General features: G+C 35.3%; 5 protein-coding genes across 6 annotated transcripts; all 5 read left to right on the top strand.

Moving 5' to 3' along the window:
• Positions 1-1,341: 1,341 nt before the first annotated feature.
• On the top strand, positions 1,342-2,480 carry LOC141376454 (trace amine-associated receptor 13c-like). The gene has a single exon (XM_087271480.1). It carries the CDS (start codon positions 1,371-1,373, stop codon positions 2,367-2,369), a length of 999 nt encoding a protein of 332 aa, XP_087127606.1. The 5' UTR covers positions 1,342-1,370; the 3' UTR covers positions 2,370-2,480.
• Positions 2,481-5,964: 3,484 nt separating this feature from the next.
• On the top strand, positions 5,965-9,322 carry LOC147835155 (trace amine-associated receptor 13c-like). Its single transcript, XM_087271441.1, has one exon. The coding sequence runs from the start codon at positions 5,994-5,996 to the stop codon at positions 6,963-6,965; it is 972 nt and encodes a 323-aa protein (XP_087127567.1). The 5' UTR covers positions 5,965-5,993; the 3' UTR covers positions 6,966-9,322.
• A 1,820-nt stretch (positions 9,323-11,142) lies between these two features.
• LOC147835154 (trace amine-associated receptor 13c-like) lies at positions 11,143-12,356 on the top strand. The gene has a single exon (XM_087271483.1). It carries the CDS (start codon positions 11,218-11,220, stop codon positions 12,268-12,270), a length of 1,053 nt encoding a protein of 350 aa, XP_087127609.1. The 5' UTR covers positions 11,143-11,217; the 3' UTR covers positions 12,271-12,356.
• Positions 12,357-13,606: 1,250 nt separating this feature from the next.
• On the top strand, positions 13,607-19,952 carry LOC141376455 (trace amine-associated receptor 13c-like). 2 transcript variants are annotated; one of them, XM_087271492.1, is made up of 3 exons: positions 13,607-17,937; positions 18,182-19,120; positions 19,718-19,952. In XM_087271492.1, exon 1 carries the CDS (start codon positions 16,452-16,454, stop codon positions 17,475-17,477), a length of 1,026 nt encoding a protein of 341 aa, XP_087127618.1. In that variant the 5' UTR covers positions 13,607-16,451; the 3' UTR covers positions 17,478-17,937; positions 18,182-19,120; positions 19,718-19,952. The 2 variants fall into 2 exon arrangements, with proteins under 2 accessions (XP_087127618.1, XP_087127617.1); XM_087271491.1 differs by having other exon boundaries at positions 13,607-19,120.
• Positions 19,953-20,046: 94 nt separating this feature from the next.
• On the top strand, positions 20,047-24,073 carry LOC141376451 (trace amine-associated receptor 13c-like). The gene has a single exon (XM_087271475.1). The coding sequence runs from the start codon at positions 22,952-22,954 to the stop codon at positions 24,002-24,004; it is 1,053 nt and encodes a 350-aa protein (XP_087127601.1). The 5' UTR covers positions 20,047-22,951; the 3' UTR covers positions 24,005-24,073.
• The last annotated feature ends 296 nt before the right edge of the window (positions 24,074-24,369 follow it).

Genomic DNA, 24,369 nt, shown 5'->3' with positions numbered 1-24,369 from the left:
GAATGAACTTTATGCCCAAAACTGGATTATCGCATAAAAGACGTGCGGATAAAGCAGTGTTTCCATCCAACGAGTCAACAAAATAGTCACTTCCTGAAATCTGGCGCCAAATATCAACAGTTAAAACTGAATTTGCTGCAGTAAGAGAAGCTGCTTCAATCTTTTTCTCATCTAATAAATGACTCGCGCCTCAGAAGGCAATCCTGACATGTAGTGAATGCACGGTGGTGTTTTTAAGGTGTCAGAGGCGGAGCACAGACGGTCTTGATTCTGGACGTCAATAATAATATAATAGCACTAATACTTAAATGGTAAGGCGTTTTAGAATGACCAAAACAACATTTCAGATGTTTTAAAATGTGCTCAGCCTGATGGTTTGTCCATTCACACACATTTTTCTAACCACATGATCTCTTACAACAATATCACATGACCTTTCTTAATGCGCATGCTGGAGTTTGTGCGGTAAAAATGTTTCCATCGTAGTTTGTGCTCATCTTTTCTTACCGAATAAAAAGTTTATGCTACGCAGTTATGCGCAAATGATTTTTATGCTCATTTTCAAAATTTATGCACATGATGATGTTTCCAGCAACCATCTTTTTATGCATATATCCAAAATGAGCATAAAAATAGGTGGATGGAAACAGCTATTGATAGCTTTTTTTTAGCCAGGTCCAAACAAGAATTGCAAAAGGAACAAGAACTGTATTTGTTTATAATTGAAAATACTATTTGTGCTTCTTGCTTTTAGCTCACTTACAGCCTGATTAAAGTTTCTGGTTTTTGCTTATTTTAAGACCCATGTTATGGGTGTGTTGGAGACTTGCTCATTTATTTTCATTACACCTGGAACTGTTTTGAAAGATTATTATTTTAGCTTTTGTATGTTGATTAGACCATGTTTGGCTGAAAGACCAATGTCAAGGAGCTGCTGAAGTCCTTCAGTAGTTTTAGACGGATTGGCTAAAACCTTATCAAAGAGAACACATTCTTTGGTTATTTAATTTATATAGGTTTTAATTGAATTTTTGCTCAAAAGATAACCCTGTCTGACTCCACGCTTCTAGTTTGTCTCCTATTTTTACAGCACCTTTAATGAACATTAAACTGAAGGTCTGCTCAGGTTTTTTATTACATCACTGTGAACGAATGGCTATTTTAACAGTAGACACAGACCAGACATGTGTTATGGCTGCAAGATTTGACGGCATATCAAACTTAATGTGTATAAAAGATGGAAAAAAACAAAATGAATGCATTACATCAGAGTGGGCGGTAGGTGGGCTGGTCAGTCTGATCCAGACACTGTATAAATGAAAAGACAGAAAGGAGAACAGAACAAACTCCTAACAGGAGGAGACTCACTCATGGCCTACGAGACAGAGGATCAGGAGACTCAATACTGCTTTCCTGACATCAACTCATCATGTGTCAAGGGGAGAAGCGCAAGTCATGGATATATCATCATCTATGTGTTTGTGTCATTGTTGTCAGCATGGACTGTGTTTCTGAACCTGCTGGTGATCATCTCCATCTCTCACTTCAAGAAGCTTCACACTCCAACCAACATGATTATTCTCTCTCTGTCTGTGGCTGATCTGCTTGTTGGATTCATCATGCCTGTAGAGGCCATCAGACTGACAGAGACATGTTGGTACTTTGGAGACACTTTCTGTTCACTCTATTTATTATATATTGCGGTACTTCTTTCTGCATCTCTTAGTAATTTTGTTTTAATTGCTCTTGATCGATATGTGGCTGTGTGTCACCCTTTACTGTACCCACAAAAAATAACCATCACTAAAACATTAATGAGTATCTGTCTGAGCTGGGCTTGCTTCTCAGCATATAACATTACCTTTGTTATTTATAATGGATATTTTGACACTTTATACAAAACAGATGTGTGTTATGGACAGTGTTCATTCATTATGAGCTTTCATTGGATAGTCACTGATCTGTTCATGTCTTTTATTTTTCCCTGTTTTCTGATCATCACTTTATATTTGAGGATTTTCTATGTCGTTCATCAGCAAGTGAAGGTTATAAACTCTCTGATGAAGGCTGGTAAATGTGTAACGGAGGGTTCAGTGAAGAGGAAATCTGAGAGTAAAGCTGCTCTGACTTTAGGAATCATTGTGTCTGTGTATCTGCTTTGCTGGATTCCATACTATATCTGTACATTAACTGTAAGCTCCTCCACAATTATAAATGTTTTGACATGGGTTGTCTATGCTAACTCAGGTCTGAATCCTCTGGTTTATGCTTTATTTTACCCCTCGTTTAAGAAGACATTTAAACACATTTTAACTCTGAAAATACTTCATTCTGCATCCTCTCTTATAAATATCTTTACAGAAAGTTAATTGTAATAATGTCATAATGTACTAAGTAATGTGCCAAGTCCTAAAAAAAGTCATAATGTACAACCCGCCATTCTGGTATCATTCACAACTTCTGGCAGTGGAAACAATTACATACTGTACTGTACCAAATCGTACCGCTCAGTGGAAATGAACTGTTAAAGTAGTGTGGGGTAGCTGTAGCTGAAGTGGAGCACTCTGAAATAAAAGCAGCATATTAAATTTGGATGCTTTTCATGGACCTTTTACTTTGCCAGTTAGAGAGACACTTGCATTGAAGACAGGTGAATTCTTACAAGTACAGATGTGCTGATAAGACCTGGGCCTATAGGTTAAAATGTGTATACATCAGGAATCTGCAATGTTGTCATACAGCGGGGGAAGATCTAACCTGCTGATTGGTCAGTTTGAATGTCACAAATGTTGGTTTTGGTCACATGTTCAAAAGAAAGGTGTTAGAACATTCTAATTGTTGCTTTCTCTCTCTCTCTCTCTCTCTCTCTCTCTCTCTCTCTCTCTCTCTCTCTCTCTCTCTCTCTCTCTCTCTCTCATCTGGCTTCCTCAGGCCCTTTCTCTGGGCTCTGTCTATTCTCTGGTCTCCTTTCACATTATGCAGTCTAAAATGTATGCCACATTTCCATTTATTCTCCCTACTATAAGCTAACCTTAACATGAGCAGGTTAGCTGTCTAAGCTGTCAAGTTAGCTTGACTAGTCACAATGTGCTGTTAATTTGCAGAGGACGAAGAGAATTCAAATCATGTTGTTAACCAGTAATAAATGTAATACTATCAAAGTCAAAGTCAGCTTTGTCGTCAATTTAACCACATGTACTGGACATAGAGAGAATCGAAACTACGTTACTCTCAGACCCTAGGTGCCTAACATAGAATATTAATACAAAAAGTACACTTTTAAGAAGAATTTACAATAAATACAATTATACATAAAATTTGATCTAAAAATATACGTAAAATGTAGTCTAAAGAATTAAAAAGAATGAAAATGTGTAAACAATACAATACAATGACATTAAGGGCATATGGCAGTGAGTGCAAACCAGAGTTGTGCAAATATAAAAGAGTATATAGTAAAAAAAGGCTTGTAAACATGATAATTATGATAAAGTGACAGTGTCATAATATGTAGGGAGTATAAACTTGTATAGACAACCTTAATTTTTTTTATCTGTTTGTTTCTTTTATTTATTTATGTATTTAATGTAATATACAGTGTGAAACAATCTGACAATGTCAATATAGGACCTGAGACAGGTCAAACATGGAGTTATTTGTAATATTTACCAAAAACAAAGCATCCACCCCTTCTCCTTACCAATGAGCAGACTGTGTGTTTTTCTTGCAAGCCCAAGAAATATGAACCTAAATAAAGTGAGTTGGCCTCAAAACAGGCAAAGAAAGACAAGCTTACTATAAGCCAGACTTTCTATCCTAATTCATAGACAGACATGTCTACAAATTAACCAACACATTCGCACAACATTATTTGTATCACTATTGTGTTTGTAAAACTGTTTTTAGGCTCATTTATTACTCCATAAGTACCCCTAAAATCAGAAGCGCCAAATATTGACCATATTTGTAAGGGTTGTGAATATTAATGAGCTTTACTCCGATGTGCAGCTCCGTGCTCTCGCTCACTCTGCCACACACACACACACACACACAGCATGATCTACTTTGAAATAAACACGTATATATTCATATTTCATTTTACAAAAAAAAACAAGCAAATAATATTTTACCTTTAAATGGTGGGGGTTTATTTTTGCTTGGAGTGAATTAGTTATCTAAAATAAGTCACCAAAGTATACTGTTTTTGCATCTGCCACCATGATTAGGTCTGATTGGATATTTAGCAAAAAAGCGTCCCTCACTCATATTCTCGTCTCATAATGTCAGTATATTTTTATTATAGTTGTCGTCATCATCACTTAATTTTTATTTCGCTTTCATCCGTAGAAACTTGTTCTAAAATTATGACGACAACGAAATTAACACTGATGCATAAGTAACATTATGTTCATTACTGAGGCACGTAATTCAGTCTTGTAAATGTGGCCAGTTTTAAGGCTTGACTTGCCATTTAAAGCTTGCATAATGCACAAACGTCTCCTTTGAAAATCAATAATGGATTTTCTCCGATACGAGTAAAATATAGGTGTGATTATCTTGAATAATGGTTGCAGATGGAGGTCAATGAGATTAGTCAAGCACTGTGCAGGGTAGACTTCAATACAGACCAGACAAGGTTAGGGCTTTCGTAGTTTTGCTGCAGTCATGGCAGACCATGTGTTGTAATCAGTAATAATGACCACATTGTAATAAAAATCTGTAAGATTGATATTTGTGTAAGACCCATTCAATAAAAAGTATTTAACTTAAATGGCTCAATTCAGTAAAGGATCTGTATGAAGAAGGTCCAAATTTAACCTGTGCACACAACTAATAAATTAATGAATTAACAGATATATGATGCAGTAAAAATAACTCATCTCCTAGTGATGGCACAAACTGCTGAATGTTTTGTTTTGAAAGTCAGTTTATGAGAATTATTAGTGTTAGGGTTATTTAAGATGGAAACGCTTGGGTTACAGCGACATTCATTAGATTTGAGAATGGTGGTGGCGGTGGAGCAGACAAACAACCATTTATGCCCCAATAATAGTATTTATATTACAAGGTGAGTAAATTATGAAGTAAATACAAAATAAAGAAAACTAAATAGAAAAAATGGTTGTGGTGAAGGGGAAGAGGAACAAAAGAAGCGCCAAAAATATTATAATAACAAAACGCAACTAACTAACTGAAAACCCACAATCTCTAAACTATCTAGGAAGAAAAAGAAAAGTCTTCAGCGCTTTGAAGGTTTTGAAAAAATGTATTAGCTGTGTCTCACTTCAGAGGTTGCATCCTCCAAAGGATGCATTCAATGTGTGCTGTGTTATCGCGGCGTAACGGAGACTGCCTCATTTTTAATAACTTGAAGGCTCCTTCAAATGCATCCTTCGTTTCCCAGGTAATGAAGGTCAGAACCGGTGGATCCTTCGCAACCTCAAACATACCAAGGTTTATTGCTCGCTGATACGGCAGTAGGCTTTTAAAAGAAAACTCCAGATGAAATGTATGAATTAGGTTTTATTTTACTTGGATATCTAAACACATGTCAAAAAACTAAGAGTATGACATGTCTAAATAAGAGTGATTTTATAGACAGTATACATATATTTCCAGCTTTTGTAAACCTTGCTTTGCCTTCAGATCGCTTAAAATAAGTTTAAAATCACTAAAAAAAGTAATAAGATTTTTAATTACAGCTTATTAACAGCAGCTATTATGGTTGCCTGTTGTCGAGATCTGTCTTCTGTAGGCATGCCTCATTTCATGTCAGGTCGTGTCAATGCACCTTAAAACACAATCAGAATGTCGTAACCTGGGCAGAAAAAAAAAGATTGTTTATCAAAGCGATTGTTTTAGAAAGAAAAAAAAATGTTATGCATGACATCAGGGTGGGCGGTAAATGGGTTGGCCAGTCTGATGCAGACACTGTACAAATGAAAAGACAGAAAGGAGAGCAGAACAAACTCCTAACAGGAGGAGACTCACTCATGGCCTACGAGACAGAGGATCAGGAGACTCAATACTGCTTTCCTGACATCAACTCATCATGCGTCAAAGGGAAACGCTTCAGACATGGATATATCACATATTTGTTTGTGTCATTGCTGTCAGCATGGACTGTGTTTCTAAACCTGCTGGTGATCATCTCCATCTTTTACTTCAAGAAGCTTCACACTCCAACCAACATGATTATTCTCTCTCTGTCTGTAAATGATCTGTTTATTGGACTCATCATGCCCTTAGAGGCCATCAGACTGACTGAGACATGCTGGTATTTTGGAGACACATTCTGTGCAATATATATGTTATTCATTTCACTTCTGGTCTCAGCATCTCTTAGTAATTTAGTTTTTATTTCTGTTGATCGTTATGTGGCTGTGTGTCACCCTTTACAGTATCCACAGAAAATAACCATCACTAAAACTTTAATGAGTATCTGTCTGAACTGGGTTTGCTACTCAGCATATATCATTACCTTTGTAAATAATATTGGATATTTTGACTCTTCACACAGAACAGATGTGTGTTATGGACAGTGTTCAGTCATGATGAGTTTTAGTTGGATAGTCACTGATCTTTTTGTGTCTTTTATTTTTCCCTGTGTCCTGATCATCAGTTTATATTTGAGGATTTTCTATGTCGTTCATCAGCAAGTGAAGGTTATGAACTCTCTGATGAAGGGTGGTAAATGTGTAATGAAGAGTTCGGTGAAGAGGAAATCTGAGAGTAAAGCTGCTCTGACTTTAGGAATCATTGTGACTGTGTATCTGCTTTGCTGGATTCCTTACTATATCTGTTCTCTAACTGTAATCTCCTCCACAACTATAAATGTTTTGTTATTACTTGTATATGCTAACTCAGGTCTGAATCCTCTGATTTATGCTTTATTTTACCCCTGGTTTAAAAAGTCAGCTAAACTCATTTTAACTCTGAAAATATTCAATCAGCATCATCTCTGATCATTTTTTACACAACATTATCATACTTACTTGTAAAGCTTTACTAATAAAAGTAGATATGTTAGTTTTTGATTTCTATTTGTATTTTTAGTATGTTGCATAAAGTTCATTCAAATATACATGTTTGACATTTAAATAGCATACATAGTGCTGTTAATACAAGGAAAAGATATAACTTGGGTAACCAGTCAAGTAATTGCATGTAAAATTTGCTAAATATTTATTTAAATTAGCTATTGTATGGGGGGGGGGGGGTGTTATACAGTATGGCCCACATTGCTTTGTAATTTAATATTTCTATGCCATTACAGTTATATTCATAATATCAATATCTGCCACAAAATCCATGTGTTTGCAAGTGCATGGATTATTGATATATAAACACTGATCATTTCATGCATATTTTTTTTGTTTTCTGATCATCACTTCATATTTGAGGATTTTCTATGTCGTTCATCAGCAAGTGAAGGTTATAAACTCTCTGATGAAGGGTGGTAAATGTGTAATGGAGGGTTCAGTGAAGAGGAAATCTGAGAGTAAAGCTGCTCTGACTTTGCTATATTCCACATGCAGATGTTCAGCTGTATATCACTGAGTAAATAAGTTGACTAATGAAATGTGTTTGGCAAATGATAATGTGTTATCTTTTAATATGTGCACTCAGTCCTTTGGCTGAGTTCTAAAGAGAAGATGTACGTCAAAAATAGAAGTGTGCTTCACTTTAAGGCATATTGGTTATGTTGTATGCTACTCCCTGATAAGCGGAGATTACAGCACTACAGTATCATCACATCCTTACAGATGTAAGAAATAATCACGTCGCTGAATTAAGCAGTTTTTGTTTTGTGGTAGAGGAGCACTGTAAATGGCTGTTGTCATGATGATAGCAGACACAGACAGCATGTGAACCTAGTGCAAGTTAGTTCAGGGTTAGCTAAACTGTAGCCACAGCTAAAATGAACGTGAGGAAACAACTCCTCAGCAAAATGAATCCCATGATCATATCAATTTAAGACCGACAGATTTAATAACTTTTAATGTACAGTCTGACTGAGTAAATTCTCTAAAGGTCAGCGAGAGGCTATGCTGTTTCAGTTAAGCAAAAGCACACACTCAAGTAACTAAAAAAAGATCAGAGTATACCTTTGCTGAATTTCGGGATGATTCCCTGGCATGCTGATGTCGCTTTAGATTATTGTTTATTATGTGCCCCTTACGGTTTGTGGTCTTTTGTCTTGACATCAAACATAAATCTTCTTTTTCTCTCTGCTGTTGACATCTCATTATAGTTTAATCAGACAGACACAGTTATAGATGATAATTAAATTGCATTTAGTGTCTACTGGTGGATCAGTTACTTTACAAATGTGCGTGTGCGTCATGCATCACCTACCACGATTAGTTCTGATTGGATATTTAGCAAAAATCGTCCCTCGCTCAAATTCCTGTCTCATGATGTCAGTATATTTTTAATATAGTTGTCCTCTTCATCATTTAATTTTATTAAGTTTCTGTCGATGGAAACTTGTTTGTCATGAAAATTAAGACGCCAATGAAATTAACACTGATGCATATTGTTTTACTAATGAGGCACGGAATTCAGTCTTGTATATGTGGCCGGTCTAAGGCTTGACTTGCCATTTAAAGCTTGCGTAATGCACAAACATCTCCTTTAAAAATCAATAATGGATTGACTCCGATACAAGTACAATAGGTGTGATTACTTTAATGACATTTGAAGACGAAGGTCAATGAGATTAGCCAAGCACAGTGCAGGGTGTGCTATTGTAGTTTGCTGCAGTCATGGCAGACCATGTTGTGTAGTCAATAATGACCACACTATAATAGAGACTGAAATCTGTGTTAGGCCTATTCAATAAAAAAGTATTGGACTTAAATAGCAGCTGAATACGGTACAGGGTCTGTATGAAACTGGTCCAAAATGAACCTTTGCACAAAATTAATAAATTGTCAAAAAACAGAAATGTGGTGCAGTAAAAATAACTCATCTCTTAGTGAACATGATTTATGAGATGGGGATGGCACAAACTGCTGAATGTTTATTTTGAAAGTGAGTTTATGCGAATTATTAGTGTTAGCGTTATTTAAGATGGAAACGCCCGGGTTACAGCAACATTTACAATTTCATGACCCCTTTGAGAACGGTGGAGGCAGTGGAGCAGACGAACAACCACTTATGCCCCAATAACAGTTTTTATTTTACAAGGTGAGTAAATGATGACAAAGTAAATACAAAATACAGAAAACTAAATTAAATAAAAGGTTATAATAAAGGGGAAGAGGAACAAAAGCGGCGCCAAATAAAATAATACAACAAAACACAACTGAAAGCCACAATCTCTAAAGAAAAAAAAAAGTCTTCTGCGTTTTTACACCCTGTCTAAACTATTCTACAAATTAAACATACAGCAAAACTTACAATGAGTGGCACACTTGTCTAATCTAGAGTTTTCTCTTCATACGTGGATTACTCAGCTGGTTTTGGTTTTTGATGATTTGACATGATCCAGGATTGTTTCGTTCTTCAAAACACATCCAAGACTTGTTGTCATAGCAACAGTTTGGTAGCTCAAACATGCTTGAGAGCAGCAGCTTATTTCATATAAACAGGATTAGATCGGGTCAGTTCAAGCAAAGGTAATACTGAAAGTATGTACCAAATGCTGGCATTACATTTATAGTAAACTATAAGTTTTATACACTTGGGGAAAAAAGTAAAATAGTTAAGAAAGGTTTAAATACATTCATAGTTTATAATAATTATTAAAATTTTATATTAAATAATTAATAATATTGATTTTTATATACATATGATCATATATATATATATATATATATATATATATATATATATATATATATATATATATATATATATATATATATATATATATAAAACATACATTTATTAATGTTTTTTTTTTAGATACAACTGCGTACTATTTGAAGATAAGCTTTAGTTCAGTTTCTGTAAGATAATGGACAGCCCACAACAAATATGTTAAGTTATTGCATATAATATTACACAAACTGTTTACTATGAATTTCACATAGATAATTGAATATTAATCAGATGATGTCATTACTCTGCTGTGCTGTCAGCCAATTGGAGCATAGCTGATCATGATTTCGTGGATCGATAGATCTGTCCTTCACAACACACGCAGCGATCTCAGATCAGTTTATCCAGACACTTCAATTTGATTCGTAAACTTGTTTGAAGAACCAAATTAGCCTGAGATTAAAAATCACAATTAACAGATCCAGGATCTACCAATTCATACCCTGTCTTCAAAATCCCATTGATGCTGTGAATCAGAAAGAAAAACATGTTTAGAAAAAGTATTTTATGGTGGATTCCAGCACAAATGATAACAGAACACACATTAAAAGAAACTGTCAAACAACCCAGCAAAACACACAACAGTGAGCAGGCAAAAGCAGTCTTGTGTTCCTCCTTGCCTGCATCCTTTTAAATAAGGAATTCCGCATCTGATTGGGCATTGATGATGTCATTGAAGTAGTAACGATGATTGACATCTAGCTCAACCAATGGGAAGCTGAAACTGGACGGGCCTAAGTAATGACAACTAAAGAGAGAGAGAGAGAGAGAGAGAACAAAACAGGCACAAACACTTGGCCGTAACGTAGGAATAAAGTTTTAAAAAAAAATGTATTATTATGCGATTAATCTAGTAATTCATAGAAAAATAGCCATGTGATTGTAAAAGCTGCTCTAGAAAAAACTGACAGCATAAATTTGTCATGGAAACTTGTCTGTTATGTTTTAATATATGATTCTATTACATACATGTAGTAAATAAGCTACAATACACACATTTATACAATATGCAGAATGAGCTAGTTGTCAGTTTTACCATTTTAAATGAATAACTTATCCTTTAGTAGTCTGAAGGGGCTGTTAATGTACAACATAACCTATACATGCAACTGTAGCTTTTCTTCAGCTCCTAAACCTACTTTAAAAATACTTTTAAAATTCTAGCACCTCAGCTGAGTTCCACATGTGTAGTTTATTCATGTGAAAATAACAACATGGGAAAAACACACTTTTGAGCTGAAATGCACCTTTAAACACAATCGGAAAATCCTAACTTGGCCAGCAAAAAAAAAAAAAAAAAGTGATTGTTCCATAGACAAAAAAAAATTTACACATTACATCAGAGTGGGCGGTAAATGGGTTGGTCTGCCTGATCCAGACACTGTATAAATGACAGGACAGAAAGGAGAGCAGAACAAACTCCTAACAGACAGAGACTCACTCATGGCCTACGAGACAGAGGATCAGGATACTCAATACTGTTTTCCTGACATCAACTCATCATGTGTCAAAGGAAAACGCTTCAGTCATGGATATATCATCATATATTTGTTTGTGTCACTGCTGTCAGCATGGACTGTGTGTCTGAACCTGCTGGTGATCATCTCCATCTCTCACTTCAAGAAGCTTCACACTCCAACCAACATGATTATTCTCTCTCTGGCTGTAAACGATTTGTTTATTGGACTAGTTATGCCTGTAGAGGCCATCAGACTGATTGAGACATGCTGGTATTTTGGGGACACTTTCTGTGCAATACATGTATTATTTGTTTCATTTCTGGTCTCAGCATCTCTTAGTAATTTAGTTTTAATTGCTGTTGATCGTTATGTGGCTGTGTGTCACCCTTTACAGTACCCACAGAAAATAACAATCACTAAAACACTTATGAGTATCTGTCTGAGCTGGGTTTGCCTCTCAGCTTATATCACTGCCTTTGTAATTTATAATGGATATTTTGACTATTCACACAGAACAGATGTGTGTTATGGACAGTGTTCAGTCATGATGAATTTAAGTTGGACAGTCACTGATCTGTTCATGTCTTTTATTTTTCCTTGTTTGATAATCATCACTTTATATTTGAGGATTTTCTATGTCGTTCATCAGCAAGTGAAGGTTATAAACTCTCTAATGAAGGGTGGTAAATGTGTAACAGAGGGTTTAGTGAAGAAGAAATCTGAAAGTAAAGCTGCTCTGACTCTAGGAATCATTGTGACAGTTTACATGTTTTGCTACATTCCATACTATTTGTATGTTCTAACTGTAACCTCTTCTACAACCATAAATGTTTTGTTATTGCTCTTGTATGCTAACTCTGGTCTGAATCCTCTGGTTTATGCTTTATTTTACCCCTGGTTTAAGAGAACAGCTAAATTAATTTTAACTCTGAAAATATTTCAATCAGCATCCTCTCTGATCAATATTTTTACACAACATTAATTATAATTACTTGTAAAGCTTTACTAATAAAGGTAGATATGTTAGTTGTGAAATCTATTTGTAATTTTCATTGCGTAGCATGAAGCTCATTCACACACACACACACACACACACACATATATATATATATGTGTGTGTGTGTGTGTGTGTGTGTGTGTGTGTGTGTTTATGTATGTTTGACATATAAATAACATACATACTACTAGTAATACAAAGAAAAAGATGGCACTTAAGTAACCAACATAGTAATTGCGTCACATCTACTTAAATTAGGCATAGTTTGCTGAGATTATATGACCCACCTTGCTTTGTGCTTAATATTTCTATGACATTACAGTAATATTCATAATATCTATTTCTGCCATACAATCTATGTGTTTGCAAGTGCACAGATTGTTGATATACAAACACTGCAAATAAAAACCTCCTGACTCATAAAAAAACTTGACACATGCTCATTCTGTGTCCAAAAAGTGAATGTTGAATGTGTTGAAATGGTGATATTAAACCAATATATGTTTAATTTTCTGCATGATCTCTAAAGACCTGCTTATATATCTAATTTATATAATGATAAATATATGTAGTTAGTTGATTAAGAATTTGAAATGAGTGTTGTGTGTCTGACAGTGGTGTTATTTTAATAAGGTCAGTGGTGTGAGTGATAATAATAGTGACCTGTGCAGCACACAGGTTTCCAGCCCAACAGAAGAGCTCCAGAAGAAAAAGCAGAGCTGATGACAGTGAAGGACGAGAGGACCAGGGGCCTTTACTATGATGATGCAAACTTGGTGTTAAAATTTTCCCCTGATAAGAAAATAAAATTGCAATGACATTGCAGGTGCATAAGTGTACACTATCTGTAATGTCAGAGATCACTAGAAGTAATGTTAAAGAGGTGTGTGATCTTGCAAAAACGATGTCAGGTGTAATATGTTCTGGTCTCCTGCTGACTTATCATGGTGATGAGTCCCACAGCCGATCCTCATCACTCAATGGCTGGATCTCAAAGTGGTGGCCACTAAATAACAGGTTTTTATAGACAATTGTCCGAGTTTTTGGAGTAGACCTGACCTGTTATAGAGAGATGGTCTTCATCCCACCCAGGCTGGAGCAGCTCTCCCCTCCAGTAATCTGGCATATAGTCTTAGTGTTGGCACTTGACTAACTTGGGCCCAGGTCAGGGAGCAGACAGATTGGTTTAACTGTTTGCTAGCCTTCACAATTTACCTTACTCAGATAATTTGCAGCACATAGAGCCACCTAGATATAAGAACATATAGAACAGTGTCTCCGAAACCCCTTTAAAGTTAATAATCTTATTGATGTTCATCAAATAAAAAATAAAGCTAATCAAAATTGACATAATATACAGTAATATGTTTAGTGTTACTCAGCAATCTGACTTCAATATATTAAATTTGCTTCAGTATATACAGACTTCGCAAAGTAATTCGCTGATTTGTTATCCGAAATAGTTCTGGCCACAGATAAACGTTTAATTGTTGGTGTCTTTAATATTAATATGGATGATGAAAAAGATGCTTCAAGAGTGCTTTCACACCTACACTTTTGTTTCAGATTTTGTCTCGTTTGCCCAGTTAGCACAGTTAATTTGGTATATATGAAACCAGCAATCGTGCTAGGATCCGCGCCAAATCAACCGCTCCGAGATCGCTTGAATGAGGTGGTCTCGGCTCTATTCTGCTTGTTGGATTCATCATGCCTGTAGAGGCCATCAGACTGACAGAGACATGTTGGTTCTTTGGAGACACTTTCTGTTCACTCTATTTATTATATATTGCAGTAATTCTTTCAGCATCACTTAGTACTTTTGTTTTAATTGCTGTTGATCGATATGTGGCTGTGTGTCACCCTTTACTGTACCCACAAAAAATAACCATCACTAAAACATTAATGAGTATCTGTCTGAGCTGGGCTTGCTTCTCAACATATAACATTACCATTGTTGAGTTGTGCAGATATAGAACAGTATATAGTGCAAAAAGGCTTGTAAACATATGATGAAGTGAGAGTGTCATGATATGTAGGGAGTAAAACCTTATATGTATAACTTTATTTATGTACTTATTTGTTGGTTTTATTTATGTTTAATGTAATGTAGAGTGTGAAACAATCTGATAATGTCACTGTAGGACCTGAGACAGATCAAACATGGAGTTATTTGTAATATTTACTAAATACAATGCACACCACCCCTTAACAATGAGCAGACTGTGTGTTTTTCTTGCAAGCCCAACAAATATGAAACTAAAAAAAGTGAGTTGGCCTCAAAACAGGCACAGAAAGACAAGATTACTCTAAGCCGGAATTTCTATCCTAATTCATTGACAGACATGTCTACAAATTAGCCAACACATTCGCACAACATTATTTGTATCACTATTGTGTTTGTACGTAAAACTGTTTATAAAATAAACACGTATATATTCATATTTCATTGGACAATAATAAAACAAGTAATAATAATAATTTACCTTTAATGGTGGAGGTTTATTTTTGCTTAGATTTAGTGAACGAGCTATCTAATATAGGTCACAAAGTGTACAGTTTTTTGCGTGTGTGCGTCCTGCATCACCCACCAAGATTAGTTCTGATTGGATATTTAGCAAAAAAAAACGTTCCTCGCTCATATTCTTGTCTTATTATGTTAGTATATTTTTACTAAAGTTGTCGTCATCATCACATCACATTTTCATCCGTAGAAACTTGTTTGAAAATTATGACAACAACAAAATTAACACTGATGCATAGGTAACATTATGTTTTATTAATGAGGCACGTAATTCAGTCCTGTATTGACCTTATTCTAAAATGCGGAAGTGCGCCTGTTTTCGCGATTGTCTTAGAACTTCCGTTTCAGTCGCCTATGGGAGAAATGACAAGGAATAATAAACGGCAAAAAACGGTCAAACTACTTGCTCTACAAACAAATGTTTGCATGACTATACAGACCAAGTAGAATAATATAACAAGGAAATACCAGTTTACAACATCAAACAGCGAAACGAGCAGTTTTTAATGTCTAAAAATGAATAGAAGTGAATGAGACCGGAAGTCTCGTGCCAAAAAGATTCAAATGGCAGCGCCCGCTCGTCTGCGGAGAATAAGGTCAATATGTGGCTGGTTTTAAGGCTTGACTTGCCATTTAAAGCTTGCATAATGCACAAACGTCTCCTTTGAAAATCAATAATGGATTTACTCCTATACGAGTGAAATATAGGTGTGATTATCTTGAATAATGGTTACAGATGGAGGTCAATGAGATTAGTCAAGCACTGTGCAGGGTAGACTTCAACACAGAGCAGACAGGGTTAGAGCTTTCGTAGTTTTGCTGCAGTCATGGCAGACCATGTGTTGTAATCAGTAATAATGACCACATTGTAATAAAAATCTGTAAGATTGATATTTGTGTTAGGCCTATTAAAAAAGTATATAACTTAAATGGCTCAATTCAGTAAATGATCTGTATGAACACAGTTTAACCTGTGCACACAACTAATAAATTAATGAATTACCAGATATATGATGCAGTAAAAATAACTCATCTCTTAGTGAACATGATTTATGGGATGGGGATGGCACAAACTGCTGAATGTTTTGTTTTGAAAGTGAGTTTATGCGAATTATTAGTGTTAGGGTTATTTAAGATGGAAACGGTAGGGTTACAGCAACATTTAACCATTTCATGACCCCTTTGAGAATGGTGGAGGCAGTGGAGCAGACGAACAACCATTTATGCTCCAATAATAGTATTTATATTACAAGGTGAGTAAATGATGATGAAGTAAATACAAAACAAAGAAAACTAAATAGAATAAATGGTTGTAATAAAGGGAAAGAGGAACAAAAGAAGCGCCAAAAATATTAATATAACAAAACACAATTCAAACTGAAAACCCACAATCTCTAAACTATCTAAGAAGAAAAAGAAAAGTCTTCAGCGCTTTGAAGTTTTTGAAAAAACGTATTAGCTGTGTCTCATTTCAGAGGTTGCATCCTCCAAAGGATGCATTTGAAGTGTGCTGTGCACCTTTAAACACAATCAGAAAATCCTAACCTGGCCAGAAGAAAACTCATTGTTTGTCAAAGCGATTGTTATGCATGACATCAGGGTGGGCGGTAAATGGGTTGGTCTGACTGATCCAAACACTGTATAAATGAAAGGACAGAAAGGAGAGCAGAACAAACTCCTAACAGGAAGAGAGTCACTCATGGCCTATGAGACAGAGGATCAGGAGACTCAATACTGCTTTCCTGACATCAACTCATCATGTGTCAAAGGAAAACGCTATAGACATGGATATATCACATATTTGTTTGTGTCATTGCTGTCAGCATGGACTGTGTTTCTAAACCTGCTGGTGATCATCTCCATCTCTCACTTCAAGAAGCTTCACACTCCAACCAACATGATTATTCTCTCTCTGGCTGTAAATGATCTGTTTATTGGACTCGTCATGCCTGTAGAGGCCATCAGACTGACTGAGACATGTTGGTATTTTGGAGACATTTTCTGTGCACTATATATATTGTTTATTTCATTTCTGGTCTCAGCATCTCTTAGTAATTTAGTTTTAATTTCTGTTGATCGTTATGTGGCTGTGTGTCACCCTTTACAGTACCCACTGAAAATAACCATCACTAAAACACTTATGAGTATCTGTCTGAACTGGGTTTGCTTCTCAGCTTATATCATTGCCTTTGTCATTAATAATGGATATTTTGACTCTTTACACAGAACAGATGTGTGTTATGGACAGTGTTTAGTCATGATGAGTTTTAGTTGGATAGTCACTGATCTTTTTGTGTCTTTTATTTTTCCCTGTGTCCTGATCATCAGTTTATATTTGAGGATTTTCTATGTCGTTCATCAGCAAGTGAAGGTTATAAACTCTCTGATGAAGGGTGGTAAACGTGTAATGAAGAGTTCGGTAAAGAGGAAATCTGAGAGTAAAGCTGCTCTGACTTTAGGGATCATTGTGTCAGTTTATATGCTTTGCTGGATTCCATACTGCATCTGTTCTCTAACTGTAATCTCCTCCACAACCATAAATGTTTTGTTATTACTTGTATATGCTAACTCAGGTCTGAATCCTCTGGTTTATGCTTTATTTTACCCCTGGTTTAAAAAGACAGCTAAACTCATTTTAACTCTGAAAATATTCACTTTGCGTCCTCTCTGAAAAATGTTTTTTACACAACATTAGTTATAATAACCAGTAAAGCTTTAACTATTAAAGGTAGGTAATGTATTTTAATTTTTTATTTCTATTTGTATTTTTCAGTATGCTGCCTGAAACTCATTCATACATATATATTGCTGGTAATACAAAGTGAAGTTGTAACTTCACTAACCAGTCAAGTGATTGCATGTCAAATTTGCTGAACATTTATATGAATTAGGTGTTGTATAGGAAATTATATGACCCACCTTGCTTTGTGCTTAATGTTTCTGTCTTTACAGTAATATTCATAATATCTCTATCTGCCACAAAATCCATGTGTTTGCAAGTGCACTGATTATTGATATACAAACTCTGCAAACATACTGTAAATCTCTTGACTGATAGATTCATGCATATTTTCCCTGTTTTCTGATCATCACTTTATATTTGAAGATTTTCGATCACACTTTATAATAAGGTTCATTAGTTAATGTTAATTAATGCATTTACTAACATGAACTAACAACGAACAATACATTTACTACTATATTTGTTCATGTTAGTTAACGTTAGTTAATGAAAATACAGTTGTTCATTGTTAGTTCATGTTAACTCATGGTTCATTAACTAATGTTAACAGGCATGGACTTGGATGTTAATAATGTATTAGTAAATGTTCAATTATGATTAATAAATGCTTTTTTAGTGTTGTTTATGATTAGTTCATGTTATTAAATGCATTAACTAATGAACCTTATTGTAAAGTGTTACCAGATTTTCTATGTAGTTTATGAGCAAGTGAAGGGTATAAACTCTCTGATGAAGGGTGGTAAATGTGTAACGGAGGGTTCAGTGAAGAGGAAATCTGAGAGTAAAGCTGCTCTGACTTTGGGAATCCTTGTGTCAGTTTATCTGCTATGCTATATCTTAAATGCAGATGCTTAGCTGTACAGCACTGCGTAAATAAGTAGAGTAATGACACATGTCTGGCAAATGACGATGTGTTTTTTTATATAGTCTTATGGCTGTGTTAACTTATTGAGGAGTTCTAAAGTGAAGATGTACGTCAAAAATAGAAGTGTGCTTCACTTCAAGGCAGATTGGTTATGTTGTATGCTACTCCCTGATCAGAGGAGATTACAGCACTACAGTATCATCACTTCCTTACAGATGTAAGAAATAATCACATCGCTGACTTAAGCAGTTTTTGTTTTGTGGTAGAGGAGCACAGTAAATGGCGGTTGGCAAGATGATAGCAGACACAGACAGCACGTGAACCTAGTGCAAGTTAGTTCAGGGTTAGCTAAACTGTAGCCGTATATATATAACCTATAATTGCAAAATGAATGTCTAATAATTATAGAATATTAATGATGATGAAGATGACAATAATAGTTGCAATGAAGTACATTTCTCTTTAGATGCTGCTTTAAATGTAAGTTATCTGCCCTAAAAAGTCTGTAACTTTATGAAAAATCAATGTATGGTGTGCATCAAATACAAATGAAACATTACAGTAAGAAATATTTATAGTGCAGTATTGTTTTTATTATGGATGCACTGATATGGATTTTTTGGCCGATACAGATAACCGATAAATCTTCAGACTTGGAGTCCGATAGCCGATATGTATAGGACGATAATTTTAAATATTTCAAAATGTTGTATTTTTATACAGCAAACTTCATTAAAGATTGAACTGCTCCTATGAACTAAATAGTCTATACTCAAAGCAAAAAAAAAAACTATAATTTTAAAATTGCAAAGTGATTATACAGACTTATATTCACGATTTCACACAAATCAGCATGCAAACAATACCATATTTCCGTTTCTTCACAGCAAATTAACATGAAACTTGACTGTTGCATAAAAATAACAGGTTAAATAACAAAGTGGGATTTAATCAACAAGCAAGTTAAATATATTTTAAATAAGATGAAAATGAAAGAGCTCAGGACTGAAATCAGCTCAAATGTTCTTGAATAAAACATGTTACAGTGATGTACACATGTACAAATATGCCATGTACGAAAAAGCCTTTTTTAGAGGTGTTTTGACAGTTCAGAGACACCGTACAAGCGAACAGCTGAATACAGAATGTATTATTTTAGAAAATGCGTCATAAATTCATCCTAATTGGCGTTTTAGATTATTTTGTACACATGTAGCATCAATGCTTCTATGTTCGTTCTTGCTGTCAATCGTGGGGAAAATGATTGATGAAAAGTTTATGATAAACCGCTGTGAGGGCGCAGATTTACCCTCTGAGTCAGATTTTGATACAAACCTGAGTGTTGAGCTCAGATGACTTTATGACAAACACAGAGCAGAATATAAAGACAGAAAGAGAGCCCATGATTCAGGGATTCACCTAGTCTCTCCCCTGTTGATCTATGAAGGCTTAAGGCTGTCAGATCGATGTGTGTGTGTGTGTGTGTGTGTGTGTGTGTGTGTGTGTGTGTGTGTGTGTGTGTGTGTGTGTGTGTGTGTGTGCATGCTGTGACAGCTCTCACGCGTGCTCGTTAAAATCAATATGAATATTCCAATCAAACTGAATACAATCTTACATCAACAACACATGGCAAGCAACGCATTGATAATAACAAATAATCATATTAGATTACAAACAGCCAGACAAATTTTTGTTTAGCATGTCACGTGTGCAGGTCAGTGTGGTGTGTGTTTGTGTCTGTGTGTGAAGCGAAGAGGGAGAGACAGAAAAGAGGAGCGTTTTTTTCACAATGAGACAATGTTCCCTCTGGTGATTTGGCCAAGATACATGTGTCCTGGTTCATTCACCGACTGCAACTAAAAGAGAAGGGAGTTAACTCCAAAACTAATATTACTCGGCCCTGGAGTAATAAGTGAATCTCCCCTGCTATCTCTACACAACAAAGAGACAGAGCAGGAAAGGTTTACATATGTAATATTTTTCCCTGAGGCGATTTGAAGCAAAATACACAATGACACTCAATCAAACATATCTACAATGATAAGGAACATGGTTACTTACTGAGTTATTAATGCACAGCAATACAACATGAAGAAAGGACGGACTTTGAAGGAATAAACAGTGTAAAGAGAAATCCATTAGAGTGCACTGAACAAGTCTGAACATGTTCCGCCCAGGCATGCGCGGCAGGCAGGTCTGTACAATTACGTAATTTATCAGTTTAAAGATATCGGCCTAATTTAGACATCGGATCGATAACGATAATCTTAAAAATAGCATTTATCGGCCGATAACGATATGGCCACCGATATATCGTGCATCCCTAGTTTTTTTATGCATATCAATTTAATAAATAATACTTCAGCTACAAAACAAACAAACCATTATAATAAATCATTCAATTTAATGCTGAAAGCTGCAAAACAGTCATCAGTAACTAGAAAAATAACACCACGAAGGAATGGACAAAAGAAAGTAAAGTCTCACTTCTATCGCTCTTTTAAAGAATAGGTTTGAGTTTGTGTCATTTTGAATGGTCAGTCTCGTTATGAGCTGATCTTCATTTTACTGTGTTTGTGGAAGGCTGGCGAGCCTGCCTAACCAAAAGCTAAGTCATCTGACAGCGGAAAGACTTGAGTGACTGACAGCTGTTAAGAACCAATATAGTGGCAGGGAAGAGCGATTTAGAACGTTTTTTGAAAAAATCTAAACAGGTCGCACTACACCCATTATATGCAGTCACACAAATGCTCCCAAATATATTATGAGGTTGCATAAATACAATTTTGGATGCATATTTTTAGCGAAATACCGGAAATGTGTTTAAAGCTCATATCACCGTTATTAAAAAAAAAAATAATAATATACTGCGATATATATTGATATAGAATTATTGTTTAGCCCTAGATGTCATGTTCATCACTTAATTGTTAATATAGAATTTCGTTGGTGATTTGTCATGAAAATTAAGATGCCAATGAAATTAACACTGACGCATGGGTAACAGTTTTTTGTAATGAGACATTGAATTCAGTCTTGTATATGTGGCCGGTCTAAGGCTTGACTTGCCATTTAAAGCTTGCGTAATGCACAAACATCTCCTTTGAAAATCAATAATAATGGATTGACTCCAATAAGAGTACAATATAGGTGTGACCACTGTAATGACATTTGAAGACGAAGGTCAATGAAATTAGCCAAGCACAGTGCAGGGTGTGCTATTGTAGTTTGCTGCAGTCATGGCAGACCATGTTGTGTAATCAATAATGACCACACTATATTAAAGACTGAAATCTGTGTTAGGCCTATTCAATAAAAAAGTATTGGACTTAAATAGCAGCTGAATACAGTACAGGGTCTGTATGAAACTGGTCCAAAATGAACCTTTGCACAAAATTAATAAATTGTCATTAAACAGAAATGTGGTGCAGTAAAAATAACTCATCTCTTAGTGAACATGATTTATGGGATGGGGATGGCACAAACTACTGAATGTTTATTTTGAAAGTGAGTTTATGCAAATTATTAGTGTTAGGGTTATTTAAGATGGAAACGCCCGGGTTACAGCAACATTTACAATTTCATGACCCCTTTGAGAATGGTGGTGGCAGTGGAGCAGACGAACAACCATTTATGCACCAATAATAGTTTTTATTTTCCAAGGTGAGTAAATGATGATAAAGTAAATACAAAATAAAGAAAACTAAATTGAGTAAAAGGTTATAATAAAGGGGAAGAGGAACACAAGAGGCGCCAAAGAAAATAATATAACAAAACACAACTCTAACTGAAAACCCACAATCTCTAAAGAAGAAAAAGTCTTTAGCGTTTTCACACTAAACTATTCTACTAATTAAACATATAACAAAACTTACAATGAGTGGCACACACGTCTAATCTAGGGTTCAGTTTTCGTACATGGATTACTCAGTTAGCTGGATTTGTTTATTATTTGACATGATCCAGGATTGTTTCGTTCTTCAAAACTCATCCAAGAGTTTCTCATAGCAACAGTTTTGGTAGCTCAAACATGCTTGTGAGCAGCAGCTTATTTCATATAAACATGATTAGATTGGGTCAGTTCAAGCTAAGGTAATACTGAAAGTATGTACCAAATGCTAGTTTACAGTTTTTAATCATTTTTAATGAACAACTTATCCTTTAGTAGTCTGAAGTGGCTGTTAATGTACTACAACATAACCTATACATGCTACTGTAGCTTTTCTTCAGCTCCTAAACTTACTTAAAATTACCTAAAAATATTTTGTATTTAAAAAGTCTTGTGAATAAAATTCTAGCACCTCAGCCACATGTGTTCCTCATGTGTCAATCATTCATGTGAAAATAACAACATGGGAAAAACACACTTTTGAGCTGAAATGCACCTTTGAACAGATTTAGAAATTTCTAACCTGGCCAGAAAAACAAAAAAATTGTTTATCAAAGTGATTGTTGCAGAAAGAAAAGAAAAAATATTACACATTACATCAGAGTGGGCGGTAGATGGGTTGGTCTGCCTGATCCAGACACTGTATAAATGAAAGGACAGAAAGGAGAGCAGAACAAACTCCTAACAGGAGGAGACTCACTCATGGCCTACGTGACAGAGGATCAGGAGACTCAATACTGCTTTCCTAACATCAACTCATCATGTGTGAAGAAGAAACACTCCAGAAATGGATATCACATCATCTATGTGTTTGTGTCATTGCTGTCAGCATGGACTGTGTTTCTGAACCTGCTGGTGATCATCTCCATCTCTCACTTCAAGAAGCTTCACACTCCAACCAACATGATTATTCTCTCTCTGACTGTAAATGATCTGTTTATTGGACTCATCATGCCTGTAGAGGCCATCAGACTGATTGAGACGTGTTGGTACTTTGGAGACACTTTCTGTGGCCTCCATATATTATTTATTTCACTTCTGGTGTCAGCATCTTTTAGTAATTTTGTTTTAATTGCTCTTGACCGATATGTTGCTGTGTGTCACCCTCTACAGTACCCACAGAAAATAACCATCACTAAAACACTTATGAGTATCTGTCTGAGCTGGCTTTGCCTCTCAGCTTATATCACTGCCTATGTATTTAATAATGGATATTTTGACTCTTCACACAGAACAGATGTGTGTTATGGACAGTGTTCAGTCATGATAAGTTTTAGTTGGTCAGTCACTGATCTGATAATTTCTTTTATTTTTCCTTGTGTTCTGATCATCACTTTATATTTGAGGATTTTCTATGTCGTTCATCAGCAAGTGAAGGTTATAAACTCTCTGATGAAGGGTGGTAAATGTGTAACGGAGGGTTCAGTGAAGAGGAAATCTGAAAGTAAAGCTGCTCTGACTTTAGGGATCATTGTGTCTGTTTATCTGTTTTGCTATATTCCATACTATATCTGTTCTCTAACTGTAAACGCTACCACAATCATAAATGTTTTGTTATTACTTGTGTATGCTAACTCTGGTCTGAATCCTCTGGTTTATGCTTTATTTTACCCCTGGTTTAAAAGAACAGCTAAAGTAATTTTAACTTTGAAAATATTTCAATCAGCATCCTCTCTGATCAATATTTTTACACAAAATTAATTATAAATACTTGTAAAGCTTTACTAATAAAGGTAGATATGTTAGTCTTTTATTTATATTTGTAATTTTCGTTGCATGAAACTCATTCACATTGAATGTTTATGTATGTTTGACATATAAATAACATACATACTACTAGTAATACAAAGAAAAAGATGTCACTTAAGTAACCAAGGGAGTAATTGCGTCACATTTACTTAAATTAGGCATAGTTTGTTGAGATTATATGACCCACCTTGCTTTGTGCTTAATATTTGTATATGACATTACAGTAATATTCATAATATCTATTTCTGCCATACAATCCATGCAAGTGCACAGATTGTTGATATACAAACACTGCAAATAAAAACCTCCTGACTGAT

Source organism: Danio rerio, chromosome 10, assembly GCF_052040795.2.
Source record: "Danio rerio strain M-AB ecotype USA chromosome 10, GRCz13ab, whole genome shotgun sequence".
Taxonomy (NCBI): domain Eukaryota; kingdom Metazoa; phylum Chordata; class Actinopteri; order Cypriniformes; family Danionidae; genus Danio; species Danio rerio.
Note: the sequence above shows the minus strand (reverse complement) of the source record. Positions and strands in the feature narration are given on the sequence as shown.